This window comes from Spinacia oleracea, chromosome 4, assembly GCF_020520425.1.
Source record: "Spinacia oleracea cultivar Varoflay chromosome 4, BTI_SOV_V1, whole genome shotgun sequence".
NCBI lineage: Eukaryota > Viridiplantae > Streptophyta > Magnoliopsida > Caryophyllales > Amaranthaceae > Spinacia > Spinacia oleracea.
In genome coordinates, this window is record NC_079490.1 from 15425892 (window position 1) to 15453557 (window position 27666).

The window sequence follows — 27666 nt, forward strand, 5'->3', positions numbered from 1 at the left end:
ATAGAAATTAATATTTTAATTTCCCACGCAACAACTCATGGTCTCCAATCCATGTTGCCATTTCGAAACACGATGCTCTTTAGCTCGTCCTTGTCAATGGTTAACTCCAAAGGGTCTTGCTTGATCCTTTGCCAGTGTTTATGCGTGTAGCATCAATATTTAGCATATCTTTATTTCCTTGAATCAAGAACTATTCCTATGTACCTTTTCAAGTACCATAAGTGTTCTTGATCTCAATCTAGTTGATCTTCACTTAGATCAATAGAGATTGGTATATGTTCGTCATGCCTAAAGTCATACGATACATTTTTGGCGATCCTCATATTATATCATACATGATAAATTCTTTTGCAGAATAATTCCCAATTGAATTCTATTCATGTAACTTTAGCTCATTCAATTTCAGTAGATATTGAATCCAGCTAAATTCTTTGACATATAATATAGGTTAAGAATCTCACTTAGATCCTTTGATGTTTTAACTTAGTAAATGCTTATACATAGTTCAAACATTCTTTACTTAGATTTATTCATGTGGGTCGAATATCTCCAATGGAGTATTTCATGTTTGATTTAGTAAATGCCATTACTTAATCCAAAACAATATTATAAGATCTTTGTAAATAGATCTTAAAACCCAATATGTACTAAGTTTCGCCATGGTCCATCATTGATGAATAATCTCAAATCTAAGTCATTAGCATTTGAATGTTATTTCTCAATAGAGAGATATGTGTGTGATACACATAGGACCAATTAAGTTTTACGTACTCCCACTAAACTTCTTATATATTTATAAGAATCATGTACATTTTATGAAACTAAAATACTTATTAGCTTCATTAAAATATAATTCCAATTCCCAATTGCTTGCTTAAATCTGTACTTAGATTTTATAAGCTAGCTTTCTTTTTCAAGCATTTATTCGGATCCACAAATCCTATGACATACCATGTATATAGTTTATTCCAACATTTGATTGAGGAATACGTTTTGTCATCCAATTGCTATATGTACCAATATGCAATCATTGCTTGAATTATAGACTTGATCATTACGATTATGCATGAGGTTTCAACACAATTCACACCATGAATTTGCTTGTAACCTTTAGCAACTAATCTCGCTTTGTGTGTGAACACAATTTCATGTTTGATGGTTTTTATCCTTAAAACAAACTTGCAACCAATAGGTGTGAACCTATTCTTGCAAATCAACAAAATTTCAATTTTGTCATCAAAACATTGAGTATGTTTTATGGCCTCTAACCATTTAAAACATTTGAGTCTATATATGGCCTCTAACCATTTTAGGGAATCTAGGTTTCGTCATAGCTTTACAAACTCATTAATCTACATGATAATAGTTTGACTGCAAGTTGTAGGTTTCTTCACTATCTAATAGAAGAATTGCATAGTTTCAGTGACCTGAACTCCATGTTTCTTCACTATCTAATAGAAGAATCTCATAGTTTCAGTGACTTGAACTCTATGCCTACTTGGGTATAGAACATCAAACAATAGAATATCAATAGCCACTTGAAAGTCCTTTGAATATTCTGTTCTCCTTGAAGCACTTGTAAAGTCTTCTAAGAGATGTCTATTCTTTAAAGCCACTTGTAAAGTCCTTACAGAATAAGTTCGGATTTTCTAAAGCACTTCGAAAAGCCTCCGGAATGTCCGTTTATGTTTGTTGTTCGCCTCGAAGACTTTCGAGGTCTATTTTCTCCCACTTGTCATTTTGGAAACGAATCTCCAAAAGGACATTATTTCGAGCAAACAAACATTATGTTCTCAAAAATTCGTGGTAGAAACAATACCTTTGTGTCTCATTTGAATAAATCACAATGAAACATATATCTATACTTGGGCCTTAATTTGTTGAATAACAAACACTAAGCTCCCACTGAGTTTAGCAACTCTTTAGATATATATATTATTGAAAAGATATTCTGAAATTACTTTTCAATAGCTTTGACGAATTTGGTTTAGTTTGGTGGTAGTTGAGCATTTTGTTTTAGAAATTATAGGAAAAGTCTTTTTGATTCATCATTGATCGAATCAAGTACTAATTGACTTCGATCATTCCAACGTAGATATGCCATATCTTATGGAGCTAGATTGTGAAATTACAACACACAATCATTGATGATCATATTTGGTCTCAAGTAATCATCAACATGATCTAACCTAGATCTTTATGATTTCTTGCCAAGTGGATTTTATACTTCTGAATCTTGGAACTACCCAAACAGATTCAACTTATATCACATTTGAGTTAATAAACCTATATTCACTCAAATCCATGTGAAATAATAAAGTCATAAAATCTTTCTTTAGCTTTGAACTCTATTGTCTAGGCGTTCTAACAATAGTTCATATCTTTTGTTACTTTCAACAAGTAAGACTAGTTGTCTTAAAATGATCTAGAAATCAATCAACTTTCAAAAGTCCATCAAAATAGAGCTTTTGAATGTTAACTTGTTGATATGGTCTAAGCAACAATGCCAAAGATTAGTGGAACTCAAATCAAGGGGTTGATTTGAACCTAGTAAAGTTCTTTAAAGAGTTGTTTGTTTTAATCAAGCATATTGACTCAACCTTTAATTGACCATTTCATTCAAATAAACAAACAAACAAGCATTGTTTTTGTTCTTCTGAATGTGAGTCTTTCTGTGTTTGAAGCAGAAATTTAGGTATGCTGAATATGGAACAAAATAGCCATTTAGTTCCAGCCTTTAAAACAAACTAGATGACCCTACAACTAATGTAGCATTGCCATGCTTTATTTCCCACTTGTAGGCCATTAGTGTAGCCTAGCTTCCATTATTTGAGTTATTACCGAAGTAAGAACCTCAAGCGGTATATGATACCAAGGAAGTTTGATTCTTAGGTCACTTCTCTTTAAACATAAACTTATAGGTAGAAACGGAATTATAAATTCCTTTCATTTGTTCCTTTGTTTTCCTATTTCTTGTACCCTTTCTTATAGTCTTAAGAATTGAATTCTTTAGTGTTGACTTTTATACTTTGTTAGACATGTCCAATGTCACCAACAAGGTTCTTTACCATTTTAATTTATGTTGAATATTTTGTTTCAACTAGATTATCTTACCAGAAGCTTCTAAAGTTCTCTAAGCATCGATCTACTCGAATGTCTAGGGACTAGACTCATTCGAGAATTAAATGGAAAAAATATTTTAGGTTGTTAACCAATGGTAAAGCTGAGCGTTTAAACTCAATGCTTTATGATCTCAAAACTACATTGTATTTTGAATTCACAAGCACCAATCGGTTTGCCATTCGACATTGATACTCGAAAACAACCATAAAAGTCGCTAAAAGAAACGTACATTTTAAATCGCTCATTTTCTCTCATTTCCGTGAATCGTTCTTGAATTCACTACCAATCGAGGAAATTTACTGTTACCTTTCTAAAAGGATTTACCGCAGTGCAAGATATTTAATTATAAACAATAATTAAAACATACATTGAAGCATGCAAAGTCTAAACATTTATCATGAATAATAACTTGAAAATTAAAGCAATCATGCAATTCAAACAAGTTATTACATTTTATTCGAATTTATTGTTCCGGCAGGTGTGAATAAAATGATTCCAAGATCCTAAAATCATTGAAGAACTAAGCACAGTTTGTCGACTTAATCCTAAAACATCTTAGGTAAGCAAAAGCCTTTTGCTAATAGTCTAGAAACTATTCTTGGTTGATAGGTACGTCTAAGAACTTATTAGGTAAACCTATCGATTTTGCCACGACATAAAAGGACTCCTTACTTATATCGTTGAGTTTCACCAAAACTAACATGTACTCACAATTATTTGTGTACCTTGCCCCTTTAGGACCAATAAGTAACACCTCGCTGAGCGAAAACTATTACTAGATTGATGTAAAGGATATCCAAGCAAGTGTATATTTTGGCATGGCACCTTTTAACTCAATTTTTAAGTTTGGAACTTAAGGCTCTTACTATGTTGGTTAGATTTTAAGTGAACTAAAATCCTTAATCATGCAACATAATCAAGCCACAATCTCATGCATAATTAAGACATATTTAAAAGCAATAAATAACTTAAAACATGCATAAGATAAATGTGATCTAGTATGGCCCGACTTGATCTTGAAGCTTTAACTTCAAAGTCCGTCTTGAAAATCTCCGTGGGAGGCACCATTTTCTTCAAATAGGATAAGCTATAATTAAAACTAATTACAACTATTAGATGGTACGCAGACCATATTTGAATTGAAAAACAACTTTGGTACTTTAGACCAATTACATTCAAATTAATGGTACGCAGACCATATTTTCTATCCTATTTGGGCCATACTAGTCACTTCATAACCTGCAAAACAGTACATATACAATATATACCATTCACCCATTCATTATCATGAATGGCCCACATAGCTAGTTAGTAAAACACATTATGCATCTCATAAACATTTGCAGCAATTAATCAAGGGCACCAATAATCTACAAATTATTCAGTCCTTATTAATTCTAATCAAGTTGTTTTAACCTTAAGGATTTGTAGACCTAATCAAGAGTTTATGACTAAAAAGGGCTCCCACTTAAACCAATAAATTCATATGCTTTACTAATTTTAAACATAAAAATGTATTTCTAGTCTAACCGGAAACATACAAATTTAATTAAAATTTAAAGCTCATATAAATTTATAATTGAATCCAAAAGGTTTAATTTAATTTCAGTCGTATTTAAATTAATTCATGATTTTAATTTTAGTAAAATAATTAGAATAAATAAAATTTATTATAATTACAATATTCAAAATTCAAATCCAAGAAAATAATTTAAATTATTAATTTTAAAATTAATTAAAATTGCGTAAACTGAAAATTTCAAATTAAAATTTCAAAACGATCTAATCGTAACGCAACAACCCCACGCAACGTACGCCCATGGGCCATACGCACACAGCCATCGCTGGCCATGTGCGCGCAGCCCATGCGCTGCGTCGCATCGCTGCTGCTCACCTTCGCAAGGCTTCACGCGAGCTGGTGCTCGCTGCGCGCGCCAGCGCTCGATGCACGCGAGCCATCGCTCGCTGCGCTCGCTCGCCAGCGCTCGATCCATGCGAGCCATCGCTCGCTGCGCGCCTGCCTTTCCCGCACGCGAGCTTGCGCTCATGGCACGAGGCAGCAGTATGCGAGCTGGCGCTCGCTGCGCGCGAGGCATCGTCGCTGGGCGTAGCACTCGTGGCACGCGAGCTTGCGCTCGCTGCGCGCGAGGCTCCGCACGCTTGCGCGAGGCAGTGCGCGTTGTGGCGCGGCTCGCTTGCTGCCCACACGCGACTGCTCGGCCTTGCTCTCGCCCTCGCCCATTCGCCCATTGCACACAGCCCACGACACAAGGCAGGGCTGCTGCCTTGTGCTCGTGCACCATGGCCTTGCTCATTGCATTCGTACCGCATGGGCGACGAGCTCCCTTGCTCGTCGTCACATGCCCGCACTATACAACACCCCTTAAGGGTAACACGTAGCGTCCATTGCTTTGTGCGTGCAAGTTATATGAGCGAATCGCATAAAATTTAAAAATTTATATTTAAAATTAATGACAAATTAATAAATAATATTAATTTCATAATTTTAGGGCGAAAAAATCGAAAATTTATTATTCAATTGATTTCCGATTAACATGGATTCAAGTCTAGGTCATAAAAATTTAAAATTTAACATAAATTTACAATTTTTATGGTGGTTTTTAATCATAGGTATCTAATTAAATTATAATTAATTAAGAAAATCAAATTAATTCTAAATTATTCTAATTTTCAACAAATTAATCATAATTACAAATTAGATTGCATAATTAACAAGGCTAGGTATTCAAACTTGTTAAACATATACAGTAGGTCAATCAAAAATTCAAGATTTATCAACAAGAATCGCAAATATTTAATTTAACATCTTAAATTTACGAAATTTTGCATTCGAAAAACTAAAACCTCCGAAAAGTCATAGTTAGGCTTCGAATTTGAGAATTCTGGGTTCGGCAGAAAAATATTATTTTTGTCAAAATTTTAGAATGCCTTTTACATGCGGAATTGACACAAAAATCACTCGATTTGGATGAGTAACGAAGAAACTGCCGAAAAACTGCGTACGTATAATTAAATAAACGCAATTTGCAATTAATTAACAATTACGAAAATTAATCACCCCTTTTAATTCTTGCAAATTTGTAATATTTAACCATGTTCATGCAATTTAGATTATGAAAATAATAAGAGGCTCGTGATACCACTGTTAGGTTATGATACATATGACAATTCATAAATCATGCGGAAACAACCATTAAGCCAGGAATACATATTATTTACACATAATCATTTAGCATAATTTAGATGCATACTCTTTGTTGCGTGCCTTCCCTAGCTGCGCCCGAACCGAACAAGAACAAGTCTTTAGGACTCCAAGTGTCGTCCCTCCGTAGATAGTCCACAGCACGTCCGGATCCGCTTTAAGATTGACCAACTAGAATCGCCCTTAAGGTACTATTATTTTCGGCACTTTTAGGCAATTGTGTGACTGAATTTTTCTCTCAAAAACTCACTTTGAATACTTGAAAACTCGTTGTAAATATGTGACTCTAGGCACCTATTTATAGAGTTATGGAAAAGGATTTGGAATCCTATTAGGATACTAATTTATTTAATTATAATCCTGTTAGGTTATGATACATATGACAATTCATAAATCATGCGGAAACAACCATTAAGCCAGGAATACATATTATTTACACATAATCATTTAGCATAATTTAGATGCATACTCTTTGTTGCGTGCCTTCCCTAGCTGCGCCCGAACCGAACAAGAACAAGTCTTTAGGACTCCAAGTGTCGTCCCTCCGTAGATAGTCCACAGCACGTCCGGATCCGCCTTAAGATTGACCAACTAGAATCGCCCCTAAGGTACTATAAATTTTCGGCACTTTTGAGCAAGATGTGTGACTGATTTTTTCTCTCAAAAACTCACTTTGAATACTTGAATAACTCGTTATAAATTGTGAACCCAGGCCACATATTTATAGGGGTATGGAAAGAGAATTGGAATCCTATTAGGATACGAATTAATTAAATTAGAATTATAATAAAACTCTTATTTAATTAATTTATCAAATAGAATTAGGAATTTAATCATTAAACGAATTCTGCACGTTTTAGGTTTCGTATGCGAACACAAACACTTACGCGAGCATGACCCGCAAGCGTGCAGGCCATGCCCGCGCACAGCCCACACGGCCGCACGGCCCACGCGAGCTACAAGCCCACGCGAGCTGCAGCAATGCTCGCAGCCCATTGCTCGTAGCTGCGCGCGCTGTGCGCGCTGCCACGGCCTGCTGGGCCTGGCCTTGCGCTGGGCCTGGCGTGGCCTTGGCTGTTCGTGTGGCGCGCTTGGCTTGCTGGGCGATGGCCTGGCTTCGTGCTGGGCCCTCGTCCGGCAGGCCTCGTCCGATGCTTATTCGTACGATACGCTTCCGATTAAATTCCCGATTCCGGAATATATTTCCGATACGAACAATATTTAATATTTTCGATTCCGGAATTAATTTCCGTTTCGAACAAATATTTAATATTTCCGTTTCCGGAATTATTTTCCGATTCCGATAATATTTCCGATTCTGACAATATTTCCGTTTCCGGCAATATTTCCGATTCCGGCAATATTTCCATTTCCGATAATATTTCCCGATACGTACCATGTTTCCGTTTCCGGCAACATCTACGACTTGGATAATATTTATATTTCCGATACGATCCATATTTCCGTTTCCGGCAATATCATCATTTCCGGAGTATTCATTTCTTGCCTGTGACGATCTCAGCTCCCACTGAAACCAAGATCCGCCGATTCCGAATATCCATAGATGGAGTATTTAATGCCATTAAATACTTGATCCGTTTACGTAATATTTGTGTGACCCTACGGGTTCAGTCAAGAGTAAGCTGTGGATTAATATCATTAATTCCACTTGAACTGAAGCGGCCTCTAGCTAGGCATTCAGCTCACTTGATCTCACTGAATTATTAACTTGTTAATTAATATTGAACCGCATTTATTAGACTTAACATAGAATGCATACTTGGACCAAGGGCATTATTTCCTTCAGTCTCCCACTTGTCCTTAGGGACAAGTGTGCATTTCCTAATTCCTTTGTCGCTCGATGCTTGCTCTTGAACATAAGGTAAGAGTTGTCATCCTTATTATGTCCAGAGGTGTTCCTCGGTTTCAGAGTTCAACTGATCAAATAAACAGATAATCATAGCCTATGATTCATCCGAGCACGGCCATGCATTTCACAGTTTCTAGCTCTCCGAGTGGCCTTGTACAACTTTTAAGCATCTCATCCCGATTTATGGGAGGACAATCCCAATCTTGCGATCTTGAGATTAGACTTCGTTTGATAGGTGATTACCTGAGCGTTGCCTTTATAGCCTCCTTTTACGGTGCGACGGTTGGTCAACGTCAAAGCAACCAGTTCTCAAACAAGTAATCTCAAATCACTCAGGTATTGAGGATTTAGTGTCTAATAATTTTAATGAAATTTACTTATGACAGATTTTCATCTCTTACAGTAAAGTTTCATAGGTCTTGTCCGATACTAGTCTTCCCAAAGTAAGTATCTATGCAAATGATTATGACATTGCCATGTCCACATAGTTCAAGAAACAGAACTACTAGTCATCTTGCATTCTAATCGTCTAACGTTTTCTATGCGTCCAATTTTATAGAAAACTCCGACTAGGGACCATTTTCAACCTTTGACATTCAAGTTCACTTGATAGACATTTCTTAGTCACAGGACTGGTCCTGACAGTCTATCTTGAATATATCGTCAAATTGAAGGGACTCATCATTTAATAAACCACAAATTAAATGGAAAAATGAATTCTTTTCATTTATTGTGAATGATTAACCAATAATGTTTTACAAAGATTTAAACTCTAAAACTTTAAAACATTAAACAGAGACATCAAAGCCATTCTCCAATATGCTTGATTCCCATAGCTGCAGTGTGCGAGTTGTGCTTCGCCTGCGGCAGAGGTTTAGTTAATGGATCTGATATGGTGTCATCAGTACCAATTTTGCTTATCTCGACTTCTTTTCTTTCAACGAACTCTCGTAGAAGGTGAAATCTACGAAGTACATGCTTGACTCTTTGGTGGTGTCTAGGCTCCTTTGCCTGTGCAATAGCTCCGTTATTATCACAATACAGGGCTATTGGTCCTTTAATGGAGGGGACTACACCGAGTTCACCTATGAACTTCCTTAGCCATATAGCTTCCTTTGCTGCTTCATGTGCAGCAATGTACTCCGCTTCAGTTGTAGAATCCGCAATGGTGCTTTGCTTAGCACTTTTCCAGCTTACTGCTCCTCCGTTGAGGCAGAAGACAAACCCAGACTGTGATCTGAAATCATCTTTGTCGGTTTGGAAACTTGCGTCCGTATAGCCTTTAACAATTAATTCATCATCTCCACCATAGACCAGGAAGTCATCTTTGTGCCTTTTCAGGTACTTCAGAATGTTCTTGGCAGCAGTCCAATGCGCCTCTCCTGGGTCTGACTGGTATCTGCTCGTAGCATTGAGTGCGTACGCAACATCCGGGCGTGTACATATCATAGCATACATTATTGAACCAATCAATGATGCATATGGAATCCCATTCATTCGTCTACGCTCATCAAGTGTTTTTGGGCACTGAGTCTTGCTTAGAGTCATTCCATGAGACATGGGTAGGTAGCCTCGTTTGGAGTACGCCATCTTGAACCTATCAAGCACCTTATTGATATAAGTGCTTTGACTAAGTCCAATCATATTTTTAGATCTATCTCTGTAAATCTTGATGCCCAATATGTATTGTGCTTCTCCTAGATCTTTCATCGAAAAACATTTCCCAAGCCAAATCTTGACAGAGTTCAACATAGGAATGTCATTTCCGATAAGTAATATGTCGTCGACATATAATACTAGGAAAGCAATTTTGCTCCCACTGACCTTCTTGTATACACAAGATTCGTCCGCGTTCTTGATGAAACCAAAGTCACTGACTGCTTCATCAAAACGTATATTCCAGCTCCTGGATGCCTGCTTCAATCCGTAGATTGACTTCTTTAGCTTGCATACCTTTTTAGCATTCTTTGGATCCTCAAAACCTTCAGGCTGTGTCATAAACACAGTTTCTGTTAAAACGCCATTTAAGAAAGCAGTTTTGACATCCATCTGCCATATTTCGTAATCGTAATATGCAGCGATTGCTAACATTATCCGAATAGACTTTAGCATTGCAACTGGTGAAAAGGTTTAATCGTAATCCACACCGCGGACTTGCCTGTAACCTTTTGCAACCAATCTAGCTTTGAAAACTTCAAGTTTCCCATCCTTGTCCTTTTTCAGTTTGAAAACCCATTTGCTTCCAATGGCTTGGTAGCCATCTGGCAAATCGACCAAATCCCATACTTGGTTTTCAGACATGGAGTCTAATTCAGATTGCATGGCTTCTTGCCACTGCTTGGAGCTAGGGCTCGTCATAGCTTGTTTGTAAGTCGCAGGTTCATCACTTTCAAGTAATAGAACGTCATAGCTCTCGTTCGTCAAAATACCTAAGTACCTTTCCGGTTGAGATCTATATCTTTGCGATCTACGCGGGGTAACATTTCTAGATTGACCATGATTCTCACCAGATTCTTCTAAACATCTCTGAGCTTCATCCTGAATGTCATCTTGAGCATTCTCTAGAGTTTGTTGTTCGACTCGAATTTCTTGGAGGTCTACTTTTCTCCCACTTGTCATTTTGGAAATGTGATCTTTCTCCAAAAAGACACCATCTCGAGCAACAAACACCTTGTTCTCAGATGTATTGTAGAAGTAATACCCCTTTGTTTCCTTTGGATAGCCCACAAGGATACATTTGTCAGATTTTGGATGAAGTTTGTCTGAAATTAATCGTTTGACGTATACTTCACATCCCCAAATCTTAAGAAAAGACACATTTGGAGGCTTTCCAAACCATACTTCGTATGGAGTCTTTTCGACAGCTTTAGACGGAGCTCTATTTATAGTGAGTGCAGCTGTATTTAGTGCATGTCCCCAAAATTCTAATGGAAGTTCGGCCTGACCCATCATTGACCTGACCATGTCTAGCAAGGTTCTGTTCCTCCGTTCCGACACACCGTTCCATTGTGGTGTTCCAGGAGGAGTCAATTCTGATAGAATTCCACATTCTTTTAGATGGTCATCAAATTCATAGCTCAGATATTCACCGCCTCTATCAGACCGCAGTGCCTTAATCTTCTTGCCTAATTGATTCTCTACTTCACTCTGAAATTCCTTGAATTTGTCAAAGGATTCAGACTTATGCTTCATTAGGTAGACATAACCATATCTACTGAAGTCATCAGTGAAAGTGATAAAGTAGCTGAAACCACCTCTAGCATTTGTACTCATTGGTCCACATACATCTGTATGGATTAAACCCAATAATTCATTTGCTCTTTCTCCAACTTTAGAGAAAGGTTGCTTTGTCATTTTGCCAAGTAAACATGATTCGCATTTACCATAATCCTCTAAGTCAAATGGTTCTAGAATTCCTTCCTTTTGAAGTCTTTCTAAGCGTTTCAAGTTTATATGGCCTAATCGACAATGCCACAGATAGGTGAGATCTGGATCATCCTTTTTGGCCTTTTTGGTATTTATGTTATATACTTGTTTGTCGTGATCTAATAAATAAAGTCCATTGACTAATCTAGCAGATCCATAAAACATCTCTTTAAAATAAAACGAACAACTATTGTCTTTTATTAAAAAGGAAAATCCCTTAGCATCTAAGCAAGAAACTGAAATGATGTTTTTAGTAAGACTTGGAACTGTGGGACCCGATTCTCGACTGTCCTAGATTACGGTCAGAATCCCACATAAGCCAACTGTTGGGCTTGTAATGTTTAAAAGTTTGGAGTCGCCACCCTATTTTATCCGATAGGGACCGGATTTTTGAAATCATCATTTTCAGGGGAAAAATAATTATTTAATAAAAAATAAATTTCCGAAAACAATGATGGCTCCATAAAATAAAAGGCTTTTTTCCTATGAGATCTGGTCTTTTGAAATCAAAGATTAAGGTCCGGGGTATAAGTTAGGAAGATCGAACGTCTGGAACTCGTCTCTCCCTCTGTTCTAAAACAGGCTCCTACTAATATGTTGTCCCTATTTTTCTTACAATAATTGGTTATGATCATTCACAATGTTATTGATTTAATGCATAATGTCACATAATTTGCAAGTAGTCAAACACACTCGGATGCAATATGATATAATATATGATGAGATAAATCTGGTGACGTATGGTGGGTTTGAGCATTAAAGTTGCCCTACGTACCGTTCATTGTGGGATTTGAATCCACTCCCGGATCAAAATCCTACGTAGTTCTGACAGGTGTCCCTTCCTATGTGGTCAATTACAATGGGTGAAGGGAAATAGAGTGTTGGATAACTCAAGACAAGGTTGGTAATAGGTCTTTAACTGACTTGCTTTTGGGAATCAAATCGCTCCATTAAGGTTGTGGAAATCACCCCGATTAGTGACACCATAAAAGTCTTCTGTGAAAGACAATTCAACAATAAAATGCGTCCCGATTGACGACTTTTGGATTGACTTGTTTCTGAAAAGAAAGTTGTTTTAGACTTGGTGATTTGCTCATTTTGGGTTGAACTTCACTCTATTGAGGATGGATAGTAATGTGTACTATTTGAATGGGTTTTGAGGTAATGTGTTTGGGTTTATAAAATTGACCAGATAAGTTGGGACACTTGATATGGCCTAAAATTGAATAATAGTTTCATAATAGAAATCATGTCATACTAGATTGAGAGTGATTCATTATAGGTAACAAGACTTGATGATGATAGGTTTTATAGGTGGGTGAATCACTTCACAATCCTATATGACTAAATTTTCAATTTGACCCGTTTATTCAATTCAAGGTCATAAACCATAAGTCGCTAGGTTTATCTCATGCAAATGCGAAATGATATATGGATCAAGCATGCAAAGTGATTTAACCAATTTAATATAAAAAACACTCGAATAATTTATTATTAAGAAGTGTGCATAAGATAATTCCTTTATTGTTTTATTAATTTGATGGTGGAACTTTAGTTTACAATTGCCATAAGTACAATAAATGTTACAATAATCATAGTTCCTATCTAATGAACAGCTTCAAGTCTTGATCCCTTCGCCTTGAACCATGTTGCCTTGATTAGTCTTCATATTTCTTCGCTTTGGATGTTTGGAAAGTAGGGATCTAAGTAAACAAAACCTATATTTTGATTTATTTAGAATTTTCCACTTTACTTAACTCAACCTAAATTGATTTTAGGTAAGTATAACGAAGTGGTAAAGGGTTTGGAGTATTTTAAAAATACATAATCCGTTATTTAAGAAAAATAGAATTTTATTTTGGGGGAAATCGAATTTTATAAGAGAAAACCAATTTTCCTTTAAAAAAAAAAAAAAAAAAAAAAAAAAAAAACTGTTGAGAAAATTACATCTCGTTGAACTTTAAATTTGGTACCATGACCTCCAGAACTCGGATTTGAGCGTTTAATACTTTTTTGGAAAGATATAAGATTTTTATTTAACGTGTTAAAAAATGGATTCAAAATAAAAAGTAAATAATTTACAAATAATTTTTCTTTAAAGCTGCTCCTTTTTTGAGACCTTGAAGTCAAATTAAATTATAAATTAATTGTTGGAAAACAAAATCACGTTTTTATTTTTAAAATGGACTTTAGAAACATTTTAGAGTCATGTGTATAAAAATCTCAGATTTTAAAGTTTATTTAATATTCTTAATAAAATAAAACTCATTTATTTGAAACTGTCATTTTCAAGAAACTGTCTTCCTAGATTTCTGTTTTTGAAAATATTCTATAAAATTGAATAAAAATCGTGTGGAGGTGAGAGAGGTCAATTTAGAAAGCTTAGTATTTTGTCTTTCTATGATATTCTTTGAGATTTTCGAAAATAATAATTTAACCTGGTCGAATTTCACCAAATAAGAAATCGGAACCTGAAAAAAACAGTTTTTCTAATCTGAAGTTTAGGATTTATTGTGATTTTTCTAAAACTTATTTTTGAAAAATTCCAAATGTCGTGGTCTATAAATACTTCAAGTTTCTGTAAAAAAAAATTGTTTTGTGAATTTTGAAAAGTGAAGATATTTTATATAATTATCAACCAAATTGACAAAAAAATGGAAAATGAAGAAATTGGCTAGTACTATAATTCCACCATCTTTCTCTTGAATTTTCTTATGCACCTTCTCACTTTAACTTCATTTTGAGAAAAATATTTTTTTTTTGGTGATCAACATACATAAATAAAAACACACTTCACGTACACTCACTCTCGAATCTCGCCCGTGGTCGGTCAAATTCTAGTTGGTTTCCAAATTAGGTAACCGGCACGTATAGTGCCCTAACAGGTTATAGAGCACACATAAGAAAAGAGGTTAGTAATGTATGAAAAATAATTGGAATTCACAAAAATAAAAGGAACAAGAATATTACCTTTGGCTCTGACTAGCAATGTTTGAGAGATTAGTCCAAATGATCAATCGAAATAAAAAAGTGACTGCAAAGTGAATTGTCCAAGAAAATTGAATAACTTCTTTTTTGATTTTTTTTTATTTTACTTTAACTAAAACTATTTTTTGACTTGAATGAAACTATTTTTTTTTCTTACTGATTTTTTAGAGAAACTTAAAAAGCAAGTGAGTGAATGAGAGCTTTTTTTTTAGAGAGCTTAGAATGATGGGTGTTGGGGCCCTTTTAAGTGAGAAAAGATGATAGTATTTATAGGGGTGGAAGGGACTAAGTTGCAAATAAACAATAGTTGAAGGTTATACGAAATAAAAATAGATAAGTAGGAGGATTTTGTAAATAAATAAGCAAATTTGAGTAATCATGACTTGATTGACCCATAACTGCTTTTGTTTTATTTGCTAAACTGATAAGTTATACTGTCCTTGAGCTCAAACGGGCTGAACAAGGTACGCGTCTTAGAGAAAAATAAAGACCATTAGCGTCGTCGGCTAAAGAATGTATTTTTGGGTCATGATAGATCAGAAATAAGATGATCATTTTGGAAAGAGGTTATCGTTCGTTTTAAAAAAAAAAGTCGGGCGTTACAAATGTAGGCCCATTATTACGAAGAGGGCGTCATATGAAAAATTATTCGTACGTCATTTACCCGAGGGCTCTTTTAATACTGCATATTAACAAGGTCGTCGTCACATTGTTAGAACAATGACGTATTATGCCCCCTCTTAATAGTAATAGTGTTTTTGGGATATAGTACTTCTCGGGAAGCACTATTTTAGAAGTATTACTTCTCAGGGTTATTTTCCGATATGGATACCTATCTTTTTATGAAAGCACCTAATACATCCCATATTAGTAGTAGGGAGACTAGTGGTCGTAAAATATATTAGTTTCGTGATTGGATAAGAGGGATTTTTATCAGTTAGGTTTATTCAAAACTGATAAATAAGAATTGGGTTTCGATATCGGACTGTTTGAATGACCTTACAATCAGTTGGTTTTATCATAAAGAGAAAGTTGCATGACTCGTGTCCATTGCATGGTGGAATAAAATTGGTGAAAATAAAAGTAAATTAGAAAGATTCGGACTGATGAGGTTCGTGAAGTAAACAGATCATTCAGTTATAAAACTTACCTGACCAATGCATGCACACTGTAGTACGTCGTGGAAGCTTTGAAAGACAATTCAAAGGCATTAACTTCCATTACCTCAATTTTTAACTTTAGTTGATTGTCATTTTCCAAACAAACCTTCACGTGAGTTTTGGGTCTTAGTTTAGGATTTCCTTTTTTTTTTTTTTTTTTTTTAATATTTGGGGGGTACGTGGGTTTCTTAGGGATATAGGTTAGTATTTTTGCTTTGCTTTGTCGTAATTAGTCGGTCTCGTATGTTGGTAGTGTTACGTTAGTAGTAAGTAATGTTAACCCGGTCATAGTACGTTATTATTCCGGGTCCTATGAATTGGAGTTTTTATCTTTTTCGGGTACAAACTCATAGTAACATATAAATTTGTATGACCCTAGACATTTACAGAAAACACCTTAAGTAGTGATATTGGATAAGGGATAGACACGGAAATTTTTGTGTGTCGCTACGCATAACAAACTTGAATTAAGTTATTGTTAGCGTGTTGACGTATTATACGGTGGAATCAAGGTGTATTATACAATACGAAATACGGAGTACTCCTTTATAAAAGGAGATTACCCCTATCCAATTCACCACTCACCACTTATTTCTTATCTCCACCTTATCCAAAAATATCAAAATCCTCCATTTTTACGGCACCCATGGCTCCCAACAACCAAGATCAACCACCTCCTTCTCCTTTCGACGAGCATTTTCGGATGCTAACTTTGTATTTGAACTTGCTCATGGCGTTATTTGTGCTACTAGTGGCGCTCGTGGTTTTCATAATTATGAACAAGTGAAGCTTGGAGGTTTCCGGCACGAAATGCGCACGATTCGATTTGTACTTCGATTTTTTTTTGCTATTTTGGTAGATTAGAAGTACACATTGTAAGGATTTTGGGCATTTAAATAAAACGTCTTTGTTTTATTGTTAATATCTTCGGACTTTTAATTACTACCGTTGTTACTCCTTAAATCGTCTTACCATTACCGCCGAGGTAATGAACAAAGAAACTCGAGCAAAAATTATACTAAAAAAAAATATTTTCCTTGACAGAGGATCATACAAAAATTGGGGATCAAAATTTGGTGTCTACAGAATGCCCCTCATTGATCGAGTTTGGAACAAACGATGATCAATGTTTGATAAAAAGACGCAAAATTTTGACCTAGAAGGAAAGTTTTGAGGTAACAAGTGCTTGATACTGGTTGAAGAACCAGCTCGAATGGACTCCGAATAGGTGCGAGCCAATTGTCTGCTCTAATTGCAGTTGAAAGAAAACTGGCTTTAATCAAAACAATGAGATCCAATCATTGGTTTGTTGCGGTTGAAAAAGAAACCGGCTTGAAAGATCTCAATTAATGTTTAAATTAATGAGACTTGATCAATGCAGTTGAAAAGAACTGGCTTAGAAAATCTCAATTAGTGAGACTTAATATGGCGGTTGAAAAACCGGCTTGTAAAGGACTGATTAATTACTTAATCATTTCCTTATGTGTGGTTGAAAAACCACATGATAGGTCCAAGAAGAATAGAGTTATTCATCCCGAAACATTGCAACTGAAAAGTTGGCTTGAAATGTCGCAACTGAAAAGTTGGATGAGTTCGCTTAATCTCGAGAATTGTGTTTAGTTGGTCAAAGCTCGACTATGATGTTCGGATTTAAAATCGAGGGGTTTTTAACTTGATAAATTCAGAATGGATTGAAGGAATTAAGGAAATCCATGACTAAATGGCTTGTACGAGGCCACGTTTTGAGCGAAATCCCTTCTGACATGCTGATTTGGGCAAAACGTCAGATATTTGGTCCGACGCTTGCATGAGACTGGATGTGTTAGTGATTACGATGAGAGTCAAAATGACATCCATATAAAAAGAAAACATGATTGTGTTTTTTTTTTTTTAAAAAAAGGTCGAAAATTTGAAAATTTTGACTTTCAGGCGAAAACGGGCTTAAGACAGCGTTTTCAGCTTGTGAATTTTGTGTTTGTTCTAGCAAATAAAGTTTTTAAAATGTTTCATTTCATTTAATAAATGTATATTAAATGATTAATAAAGGTAAACTCAATGCAAAAACAATTTGGAAAACAGGAAGACAAAAACATGCAGATTCGACCTGGCATGACCCGGTTTAGGACTAACAAGCTTTAATGGTGTATTAAAGATGGGATTGAAGATATATCCTCCTCATTAACATAATTTTACAATATGGGATCAGAATGGGAAAGGATTTTTGGGAATCATAAAAGAAAATTTTAAGAAAAAGACGAATTTGACGTGGCTTGGCTTGACTGGTTGCATGGCTTTCTTGTAAGATTGTCATGGCCTATGGGGAGGGTCAATATTTCTGGTTTGTTTGTATTTTTAAGAGGCTTTGAAGACATGAACATTAGTATATAAGTCGTGGCTTGGCTAAGCATGAAAATCAAATCTTTTACCTCCTTGTAATTCAAACACTTTGAGTGCATTTTGAGTGTTCCTTCTCCTCCTGCCCCCTTTTCAATACATATTCTTGTAATCATGGCCATGAATGCTAAGTTTCCCAGTAACCTAAGTGATATTAATGAAGTAGATTATAAGGATCTCTTGTATTCCATGGGAAAGGAGGTTGCTGACGGGCAATCTGGCGATACCAAGATATTCTTTGATTCCCTTCTTCCTCTTCTAAAACTCCCTCTTTGCTATGATCTTATTTATGCATCCACTAGGTGTTGGGATGAGAAAAAACACGTTTTTAACTTTAACGGTGAAGAGATGGTTCCCATGGTGGAGGGAATCGAGGGCCTACTATGTTTCAAAAAGGCGGACAAGCCGTTAGTTATCACGACAAAATGTAGCTCCTTAACTGGTTATCTGCGTCAGGTTTTAGGTCTTTCCCACTATGATGGTATGAATTTCCATCATGAATATTCCATTCTTATTAATTGTGTTCTTGAACCTTTTAGAGCCAAGGGTACTAATCTCGAACTTGTTGTTTCTTATGGCTCGGCTAGAGTTAAAGCATGCATGATTGCTCTTATGGGTCTTTTGTTGTTCAAAGAGGATCTTGGGCTATGTGACGAAAATGTGGCTGGTTATGTACCCCAGGTGACTAATGGGTGTAGGCTAGGACCAATAATATTGGGAGAATTAGTCCTAAGCCTTGATCAACAAAAGGAAAAACCGTTCTCTTTCATGAAAGGGAGTCCGCTAGTGCTTCATTTGTGTTAATGGAGAAGTTTAAGTTGGTGAATCCTTTGAGAGCACTTGCTTATCATCCTAAAATCATCCTTTCCAGAGGCTGCTCCAATCTATATCGTGAAGTGAGGGATAATAACAAGTGGAGTTTAGCGCTCTCAGGGGAAAAGGAATGGGTGACTCCACATTTAGTTATCAAGGAAATCGTGTATAGTACTGCCAATAAGAGGGGTGTAGTTCTTCCGAGTATCAAGAAGATCACCTTCTATTATCCATGGAGGTGTCTTAGGCAAATTGGGCAGCGGCAAGCTTTCATTAGAGACCTTCCAACCGACGACTGCACAACTCATTGGATTGATGATAAATCGCTACGACAATTGCTTATTGCTTGGGAGCGAACAAAGAAAATTCCATTCCTTCCCGTTTTAAGGTACCCAATAGTTGATGCTTGCTATGAAAGGTGGCGTCGTGGAGATGTGGGAATCTATAAGAGGCCTAAAACGGAGGCTGAGTCTTCAAGTAGGGTCATCAAGAAGATAAAGAAGGAGGAGTGATGATAGAAAAAAAAAATAAAAAAAAAATAAATGGCTTCCTAATGGTTGTTTGTTTGTTTGTTTTTCTTGTTTTGAAATTGTATTTCCTATGGATGTAATACTTGTTTAGGGACTGCCCTAGCAAGCTTTGTAGTGTGTTTAAGTATTAGGCTTAAGGTAATTTGGGGAGAAAAAAAAATCAATGTAATGTGAGAATTTGATGAAATAAAATGAAGCCATTGAGAATGTTATTTTTTCTAAAAAGAAATATGCGTTGCATGATTTAATTAAGACTATAATGACTTGTTAGTCTCTAATATTGAATCCTCACATGATAAGCCCAAACATGCACTTATGACCATGGATGCAAAACAAAATATTCACGCAAACGATGACACTAAATTACTCTAGTAATGCATAGAACTTATAAAGATTTACACATGGTAAATTTTGAACATATTATGATGATAAGATTTGGAAATACACATATACATACAACATATATATGTGTATGTATATACATACATATATACACAAGCATCACTTTTTTTTTTTTTTGGACTTCTCTCTATTCTTTTCTTATGATCCATTTATTGCTTAGGCCTTTTTCTCTCATTTCTTTTCTATTACTCTCCTTTTATGCCCTTTTTTTTTTTTGGCCTAACGGATCTTGAGAGTTAAGTGGCATACATCAGGTGAGCTAATTGCCCCTTGACTAACGCATTGGCCTTCTCTCCAATGGCTGGGCCAGTGCCTTTTCAGCTTAAAAAAAAAATAAGTGAATATGTAATGGATTTCACCTTTATTTTTGACCGAATCCATGTGGATTGCCTACGTATCCCATGATAAGGGAATCAGGTCAAAGCGTAGTTCAGGATATTACGAGGCTTGCTTTTCTAACTAATATATCTGAAAGCTATCTTACTCATACTAGGATACATCATGGATCATACGATCATCAAAATACTAGACGTAATATTTCTTAAGCTGGTCAAGGTTGGTAAAATGGAGGAATTCGTCGCCGTTAAGATCAACCAGTTTCACTGCCCCTGCTGAGGTGATGTGTTTGACCAGAAATGGGCCTGACCAGTTAGGCTTAAATTTCCCACGAGGATCATGTATTGGAGCCCGATTCTCTTTCAAGACCAAATCTCCTTCTCGAATGCCCCTATCTCGCACTCTTTTATTGAAAGCTCGCGCGATACGTCGTTGATAAAGTTGGATGTTGTTTAGGGCTTCCAATCTTCGTTCGTCTGCTAGGGCCAGTTCGTCGTACCGAACCTTGAACCATTGATCTTCGGATATCTCGCTTTCATTCATAACCCGGAGTGATTGAATTTCGATTTCGACGGGAAGGACAGGTTCCATTCCATATACTAGAGAATACGGAGTAGTCCTTGTCGGAGTCCGAATAGAAATTCTATACCCCCAAAGGGCATATGGCAATTTGTCAGGCCATTCCCGGGTTTTCTCGGTCATTTTTGCAATTATCGTTCGAATGGTTTTGTTGGCGGCTTCAACTGCTCCATTGGTCTGAGGACGATAAGGGGAAGACTGATGATGTCTGACCTTATATTTCTCAAGAGTTTCTTTTAAGTGCCCTTCGAAGTGAGAGCCGTTGTCAGACATAATTTCAAAAGGCACTCCGTAACGACATATTATGTTGTTGATCACAAACTTGGAGACTTGCTTTGCCCCTAGCTTTGCATATGACGCGGCTTCAATCCATTTCGAGAAATAGTCAATAGCAACCAGAATGTATTGATGCCCGTTCGAGGCTTTTGGGTGAATTTGTCCGATTATATCTATACCCCAACTTGAAAACGGCCATGGGGAAGTGAGATTATGTAATGAGGTAGGTGGCATGTGATTGAGATTTGCGAAAAATTGACATTTCTTGCAAGTCCTCACAAAATGGACATAATCGCTTTCTAAAGTGGTCCAATAATAACCTGCTCGCAAGATTTTTCGAGCTAGCATCCTGCCAATCATGTGCGGACCACATTCACCACCATGGATTTCTCCCATGATCTTTTGTATTTCTTCTCCGTCAATACACAATTGTAGAGTTCCATCAAAACCCTTGCGGTACAATCTATCTTTTAGTATTACAAAGTGAGCTGCCAATCGCCGGATTGCCAGTTGGTCTTTTTTATGGCTCTCTTCAGGATATTGACCGGTGATTAGAAATTTTTTAATATCAGCATACCAGGCATCTTTATCATCTTGCAAAGTCAATGCAGCAATCATATGTTCAAGATTGACTACCGGTGAATCATTTTCCTCAATAGTCACAGCTCGAATTTTTACGTTGTTTTCCCATGTTAAATTCACCGCTAAGTTCGCTAGCGCATCCGTAAAACTGTTTTGCTCTCGGAGAAGATGCTTGAAGTCAATATCTTCGAAGTACGGAATGAACTGTTGAAGATACTCGGTATACATCTGCAATCTCTCATCTCGGACTCTCCATACTCCAATTGTTTGAGAGATAATGAGGTTAGAATCTCCATATATTGTGAGGTATTTTGCCCCTGCCGCTAAGGCTGCCTTTACTCCATAAATGCAGGCTTCGTACTCCGCCGTGTTATTAGTCGTTGAAAAACTCAGTTTCACAGCAAAAGGGATATGAGTTCCATAAGGATCAACGAGCAGAACACCCGCGCCATTTCCCCTTCTATTAGATGCTCCGTCAAAGTACATTTTCCACCTAGATATCCCAATGTTGAGTAAATGTTCATCCGGAAAATCGTCATCAACTTCATCTCCTGAGATTGGTCCATCAACCAATGCTTCGGATATCGCCCTTCCTTTAACGGATTTCTGCTTTACACATTGAATATCAAATTCTGAAAGCATTGCATGCCATCTCGCGAACCTCTCAGTGAGAATTGGTCTCTCAAAAATGTACTTGATAGGATCTAGTCTTGAGATAAGGAAAGTTGTATGAGCCTGTAGATAATGTCGTAGCTTCTTAGTGGCATATATGAGGGCGATGCAAGCTTTTTCTAAAGGATTGTATCTGGTTTCATAATCCAAAAACTTTTTGCTGAGGTAGTAGATGGCAATTTCTCTTTTGGTGCCTTCTTGGTATTGAGCCAATAACGCTCCCATGGCAGTTTCTGTGACTGTGAGATATAAAATCAAAGGCTCTCCCGGCTTGGGTGGCATTAATACTGGAGGATTAGAGAGATATTCCTTCATTGAGTCAAATGAGGCTTGGCATTCTTCATTCCACTTTTTTGGAACATTTTTCCTCAACAGCTTGAAAATCGGTTCGCATCGAGTGCTCAGTTGCGATATGAACCTGCTAATGTATTGAATTCTTCCTAGGAATCCCCGAATTTCTTTTTCCGTTCTTGGTGGAGGAAGTTCTTGAATGGCTTTCACTTTATCGGAATCGACTTTGATCCCATCTTTGCTGACAATAAAGCCCAATAGTTTTCCAGAAGTAACTCCGAATATGCATTTTTGAGGATTCAATCTCAAATTATATTTTCTAATCCTGTCAAAAAATGACTTTAATGCACTTATGTGCTCGCCTCGATCGTGGCTTTTGACAATCATATCATCCACGTATAATTCAACCGTATCATGAATAAGGTCATGTAGAATTGTTGTTGCAGCTCGTTGATAAGTGGCCCCTGCGTTTTTTAAACCGAACGGCATTGCTTGGTAACAAAATGTTCCCCATGGGGTGATGAATGACGTCTTTGGCATATCGTCTTCTGCCATGAGTATTTGATTATAGCCCGAGAATCCGTCCATAAATGAGAACATGGCGTGCCCCGCGGTACTATCCACCAGTACGTCAATGTGAGGCAAAGGGAAGTAATCTTTTGGTGATGCAGCGTTTAGATCCCTGAAGTCGATACATACTATGACCCTTCCGTCTTTTTTGGGAACTACCACTATGTTAGCCAACCATTCACGGTGTTTGATTGGTTTAATAAAATTGGCGTCGAGTTGTTTCTGGATTTCTTCTTTGACTTTTAGACTAACTTCCGGTTTCATCCTTCGGAGCTTTTGTTGCTTCGGCTTGCTGTTGGGATAAAGAGGAATGCGATGTTCGGCAATGTTACGGTCAACACCTGGCATATCTGCATATGACCATGCAAATACATCTACGTACTCCCTAAGCAATGCAATGAATGCAGTTTGTTCCTCAGGGGAAAGTGAGGATCCTATTTTTACTTCTTTTACACTACTATCAGTGCCAATGTTTACAACTATTGACTCTTCTATGGGCATCATGCATGACTTAGGCTCATCGAAAGATTCATTATCAGATAATTCATTATGATCAAAATTAACTTCTTGCATGCAAATATATTTAGGTTTATTAACACACTCAAGGTCTTCATTTTCAGAATAATAAGACTGGGTATGATGGGATGATTGGCTAGACGATGAACTATTAGTTTCGTAACCTTCCGAGGCGGAGGAGTGGGTAAGGTGTGGATTTGAAAGATGCTTGGGGATTTGATCACCTAAAACGGGTGGAATGTAAGCTTCTTTGTTCTTGAGGTGGACATTGCCTTCACGCTCAATCCTTGTATTAACCGGTAGAGTAAGCGCCATTGGATCAAGATTTCCTTCATTTCCAAAGTTCGTAAATAATTGCCTCAAAACTCCTTGCTTCAAATATTCGATCCAATCAATGTTCTCTTTAGGCTTAGGTTCCTTGTATAACCATTTTTTGATTAATTCCTCATCTCTAGCTTCAGCAAAGAAGATTTCTAGTCCTGGAAGTCTCTGCTTCTTAACTGGGTCATACCATGGTTTAGGAAATTCGTAGTAGGGCTCGGTATCGTGTTGTAATACAAATTGCCCATTCAATGTGAGAGATGGTTTCTTAATGACGTGGCGGTCCTTGCTTGGATCATACCCCAAACCATAGCGATTTTGCTTCTCCATAATGGGGATTGGATGTTTCATGCCTTTGCCGTCACGACCTAAACCTTCGCCTGGGATATATCCCATCTTCATCATCAATTGAAGGCCTTTGGTGAGGGGTTGAAAGGTATTTGTTTTTGGGTCTTGGCTTGAAATATTTGGGTGTAGGGGGTGGTATGTCATTTAGCGGGGGATTGAGGCTTCAATTCAAGGTGATATGCACTTCAAGGTTTTCACCTAAACACAGGATACCCAAGGTCAAAATCATGAGAGAAAGAAGATAGGAAAAAGAAAAATAGAAATAATAATAAAAGAATGTGAATGCAGGAAGAGAAAGTACACGACTTATTGATTTGAAAATTTGACTTTTTTTTTTTAAAATAACGTCATACTTTTGAAAAGAAAAATAAAATACTTCTACGGAACCAGAAAGATTGTTGGAATTTGACTCTGTTAGATTAGATAGGTGATTGTTAGAGGATCACAGTTGTTTCTTTTATTTGTTGGATAGTAACACATCGTTTTGCTGTTTTTTTTTTTTTTGGGGCGTTCATCTCCATTCCACTTATGGTATCCGAATGATTACTTCTTACTCCTAACATCAATAATAGGGAAAATAAAATAAAATAAAAGAGTAGGGCCTGTATCCCTTTTACACATTTCTTCCATGTTGAACGTGTGTTTCGTGATAGAATTATGCACTCATGTTGTTTGTGCTAACATGCCCTTGTGAGTCAAGTAGAGTTCTCCCGTATCTTAAGAGCTTTGGTAAGGGCTCTTTTCCTGTTGAAAGAAAAAAATTGTCAGTTGTTTAGGGTCGCACCCGAAGGTTGCCTACGTATCTCCACGTGTGTAGTCATTTTGAATAAAGTCTTATGAGTATTTGTGCATGTGATAAGCAGAGAATCAGACCCGTCGTAGTTCTGTACTAAATAAAAGTATTGTTTTGGTTTATTTAAGCAGCTGAACTCATAATTTGAGTTGCCTACGTACCCCCAACGATATAGGTGGGAAGTGTCAAAGGAAGAAAAAAAGAAATATGAAGGGTGTTTGAAATGAGGGATTTTAGGGGATCAAGCTGCACGTAGTTCTCAAATGGGGGATAACGATTTTTGTGGTTTTTGGCTTTTGTAGTTTTTTTTTTGTTTTTTTTTTTTTTGTTTTTTTTTTTTTTTATTACAACGCCTTAGCTTCTTTCAAAAAGGAAACGCATAACAATATTCCTTCCTTCTTTCCCTAGTGTCTTAGACCTTAGATGAACCTTCGCCGACCTTTTCTTTGTATCCATCAAATTCAAGAGCGTATAACCATTTCGCCCATGTTTTGCAGACCTGAGCACATGCCTTCTTAGTATCTTTGTCAATTCTATTCAGGAAGATATGTGGTTCCATAATTGATTGGATGGAGGCCACAATAGTCGTGGGCGTCTCCTCGTTGTTACTATTCACGGCTAAGTTCTCGTCATCCATCCAAATGGGAATACACTGGTTGATTGATCTGCAATATCGGGGTGGAGGATCACTTGATTCTGCCAAAGCCAGTCGTCCCATCTTTTCACTGATTGGTTCACGTGTCACAAGCTCAATGGGATCGTCTTCATTTGAACAAGTCGACAAAACATTTATGGAGACTGATTCTTTATGACTCAGGTGTGATATTTTAGTAATCCGATTGATGCGCAGACGAAGAGCGTGGCATTTGTCAGTGTCATGCCCATGGAGTTGATGATAGTGGCAATATTTATGGAGATCAGGTCCAATGGGGTCAGCTCCTGGGCGACGAGGAAGTGGTTTGATAATTCCTTTGTCAAGGAGTCCTCGAAAAATTTCTGACGGAGACGACCAACGTCGTGATGAAAGAGGTTGGAAGTGGGTTTCTCTTCGACCAGGTCTTGTAAGTTGAGAGTTAATCTCCCTCTGTCTGGGTCTTGCATGGACAGAATCAATAATTCCACGATCAATGAGGTCTTGAATTTCACACCGGAGATCATAACATAAGTCAGTTATGTGACCATATTGATTGCAATAATCACAATATTTCTCCATATTCGTTTCAAGTGGAGGTAAGGCATGTACATATCCTTTTATTTGGAGAACTCCTTGTTTGCGTAACCGGCTATACACCACACTTAAAGGTTCGTCAATTTGAGAAAACACTCTGTTGCTTGACGACTCGGTATACGGGTTCACCTTTGGTCTTTTGTCAAGTAGCTTGTAACTGTCAATATCAAAGCCGTGTTGTTCCATATGACTGAGATCACCATATCTTATCGTGACCATGCGACGATAATAGTAATCATTAAGGTTCCTTAAGATTATCAGCATGAACTCTCTATCGGTAATGGAGTGTCGGAGCTTAGATCTTTTCTGGGAACATCTAGAGCAGAAATGAGAAAACGTCTCATTATTCGTCTGTCTCGTTGCAATCAACGCGTGTTTCTCGGTATCCGTCTGCCTGAACTCGCGAGACCAATCAACGAAAGCTTGTGCCACCTTTTCCCATTCTTGTCTAATAAGTGGGTTCAGAGTGCAGTACCATGACAACGCTGGTCCTTTTAAACTACGATCAAACAACTTAGGGAGATGTTCTTCCGGAATGCCCAAGGGAATTAAAACATTGGCAAACTTGTATAAATGTATTACTGGATCATCAGTTCCATCTGTTTTTTCCAATACCGGAAGTTCTTGATACTGGGCATCATACCTGTACTCTGGGAAGGAGACTAATGCTTTTGTGCGGATTTTAAAACGGGAACTCGTAATATTGAGATCTAGATCATAGTCGTCATCTTTTGATCGGTCATGACAGCCTTCAATGCTATCTTCATGAGAATTGCTACTATTCCAAGATTCACCTGGTTGTTCTGGTTGCTCGTTGTTTATCCCAACATCTGGAGTTCTTAATTCATCTTCATCCGTTTCATTATGTGTTGGTCCTTCCTCGTCTTCTTCTGGGTCTTCATCTGGATCTTCTGATTCGTCGTGTATATTCTCATCGCCAGAGATATCTATCCTCCCATGATCAGAGTCGGTGCGAATGCAATATATATTGAATCCATCCAAACGAGTCCCTTCTTCCTCATCTAGCTGGAGCACGGATTTTTCGACAGAGAAAACATTCGCATCTGCCAAATCGCCCTCGATAGTGACTACTCCATGATCTGTAAGTAATTTCACCTTTTGATGTAACGTTGAAGCCACCGCCTTATTGTCATGTAACCAAGGTCGTCCTAACAGCAGATTGAAACATGCTTGAATGTCAATAACCGTGAAGTTCACTTCCCTG

General features: G+C 37.1%; 1 protein-coding gene and 1 long non-coding RNA gene across 2 annotated transcripts; both read right to left on the bottom strand.

The window, feature by feature from the left end:
• Nucleotides 1-13150: 13150 nt before the first annotated feature.
• Nucleotides 13151-14849, bottom strand: LOC130459369 (uncharacterized). The gene is made up of 2 exons (XR_008918735.1): nucleotides 14613-14849; nucleotides 13151-14520 (listed from the first exon to the last, which is right to left on the bottom strand). It is a non-coding gene; the product is annotated as an uncharacterized lncRNA (long non-coding RNA).
• Nucleotides 14850-20454: 5605 nt separating this feature from the next.
• On the bottom strand, nucleotides 20455-24468 carry LOC110797576 (uncharacterized). The gene has a single exon (XM_022002695.2). The coding sequence runs from the start codon at nucleotides 24466-24468 to the stop codon at nucleotides 20455-20457; it is 4014 nt and encodes a 1337-aa protein (XP_021858387.2).
• Nucleotides 24469-27666: the final 3198 nt, after the last annotated feature.

What these genes read in the sequence shown, in the direction of transcription:
- LOC110797576 (XM_022002695.2), bottom strand. Translation starts at nt 24,468, where the DNA reads ATGGGATATATCCCAGGCGAAGGTTTAGGTCGTGACGGCAAAGGCATG.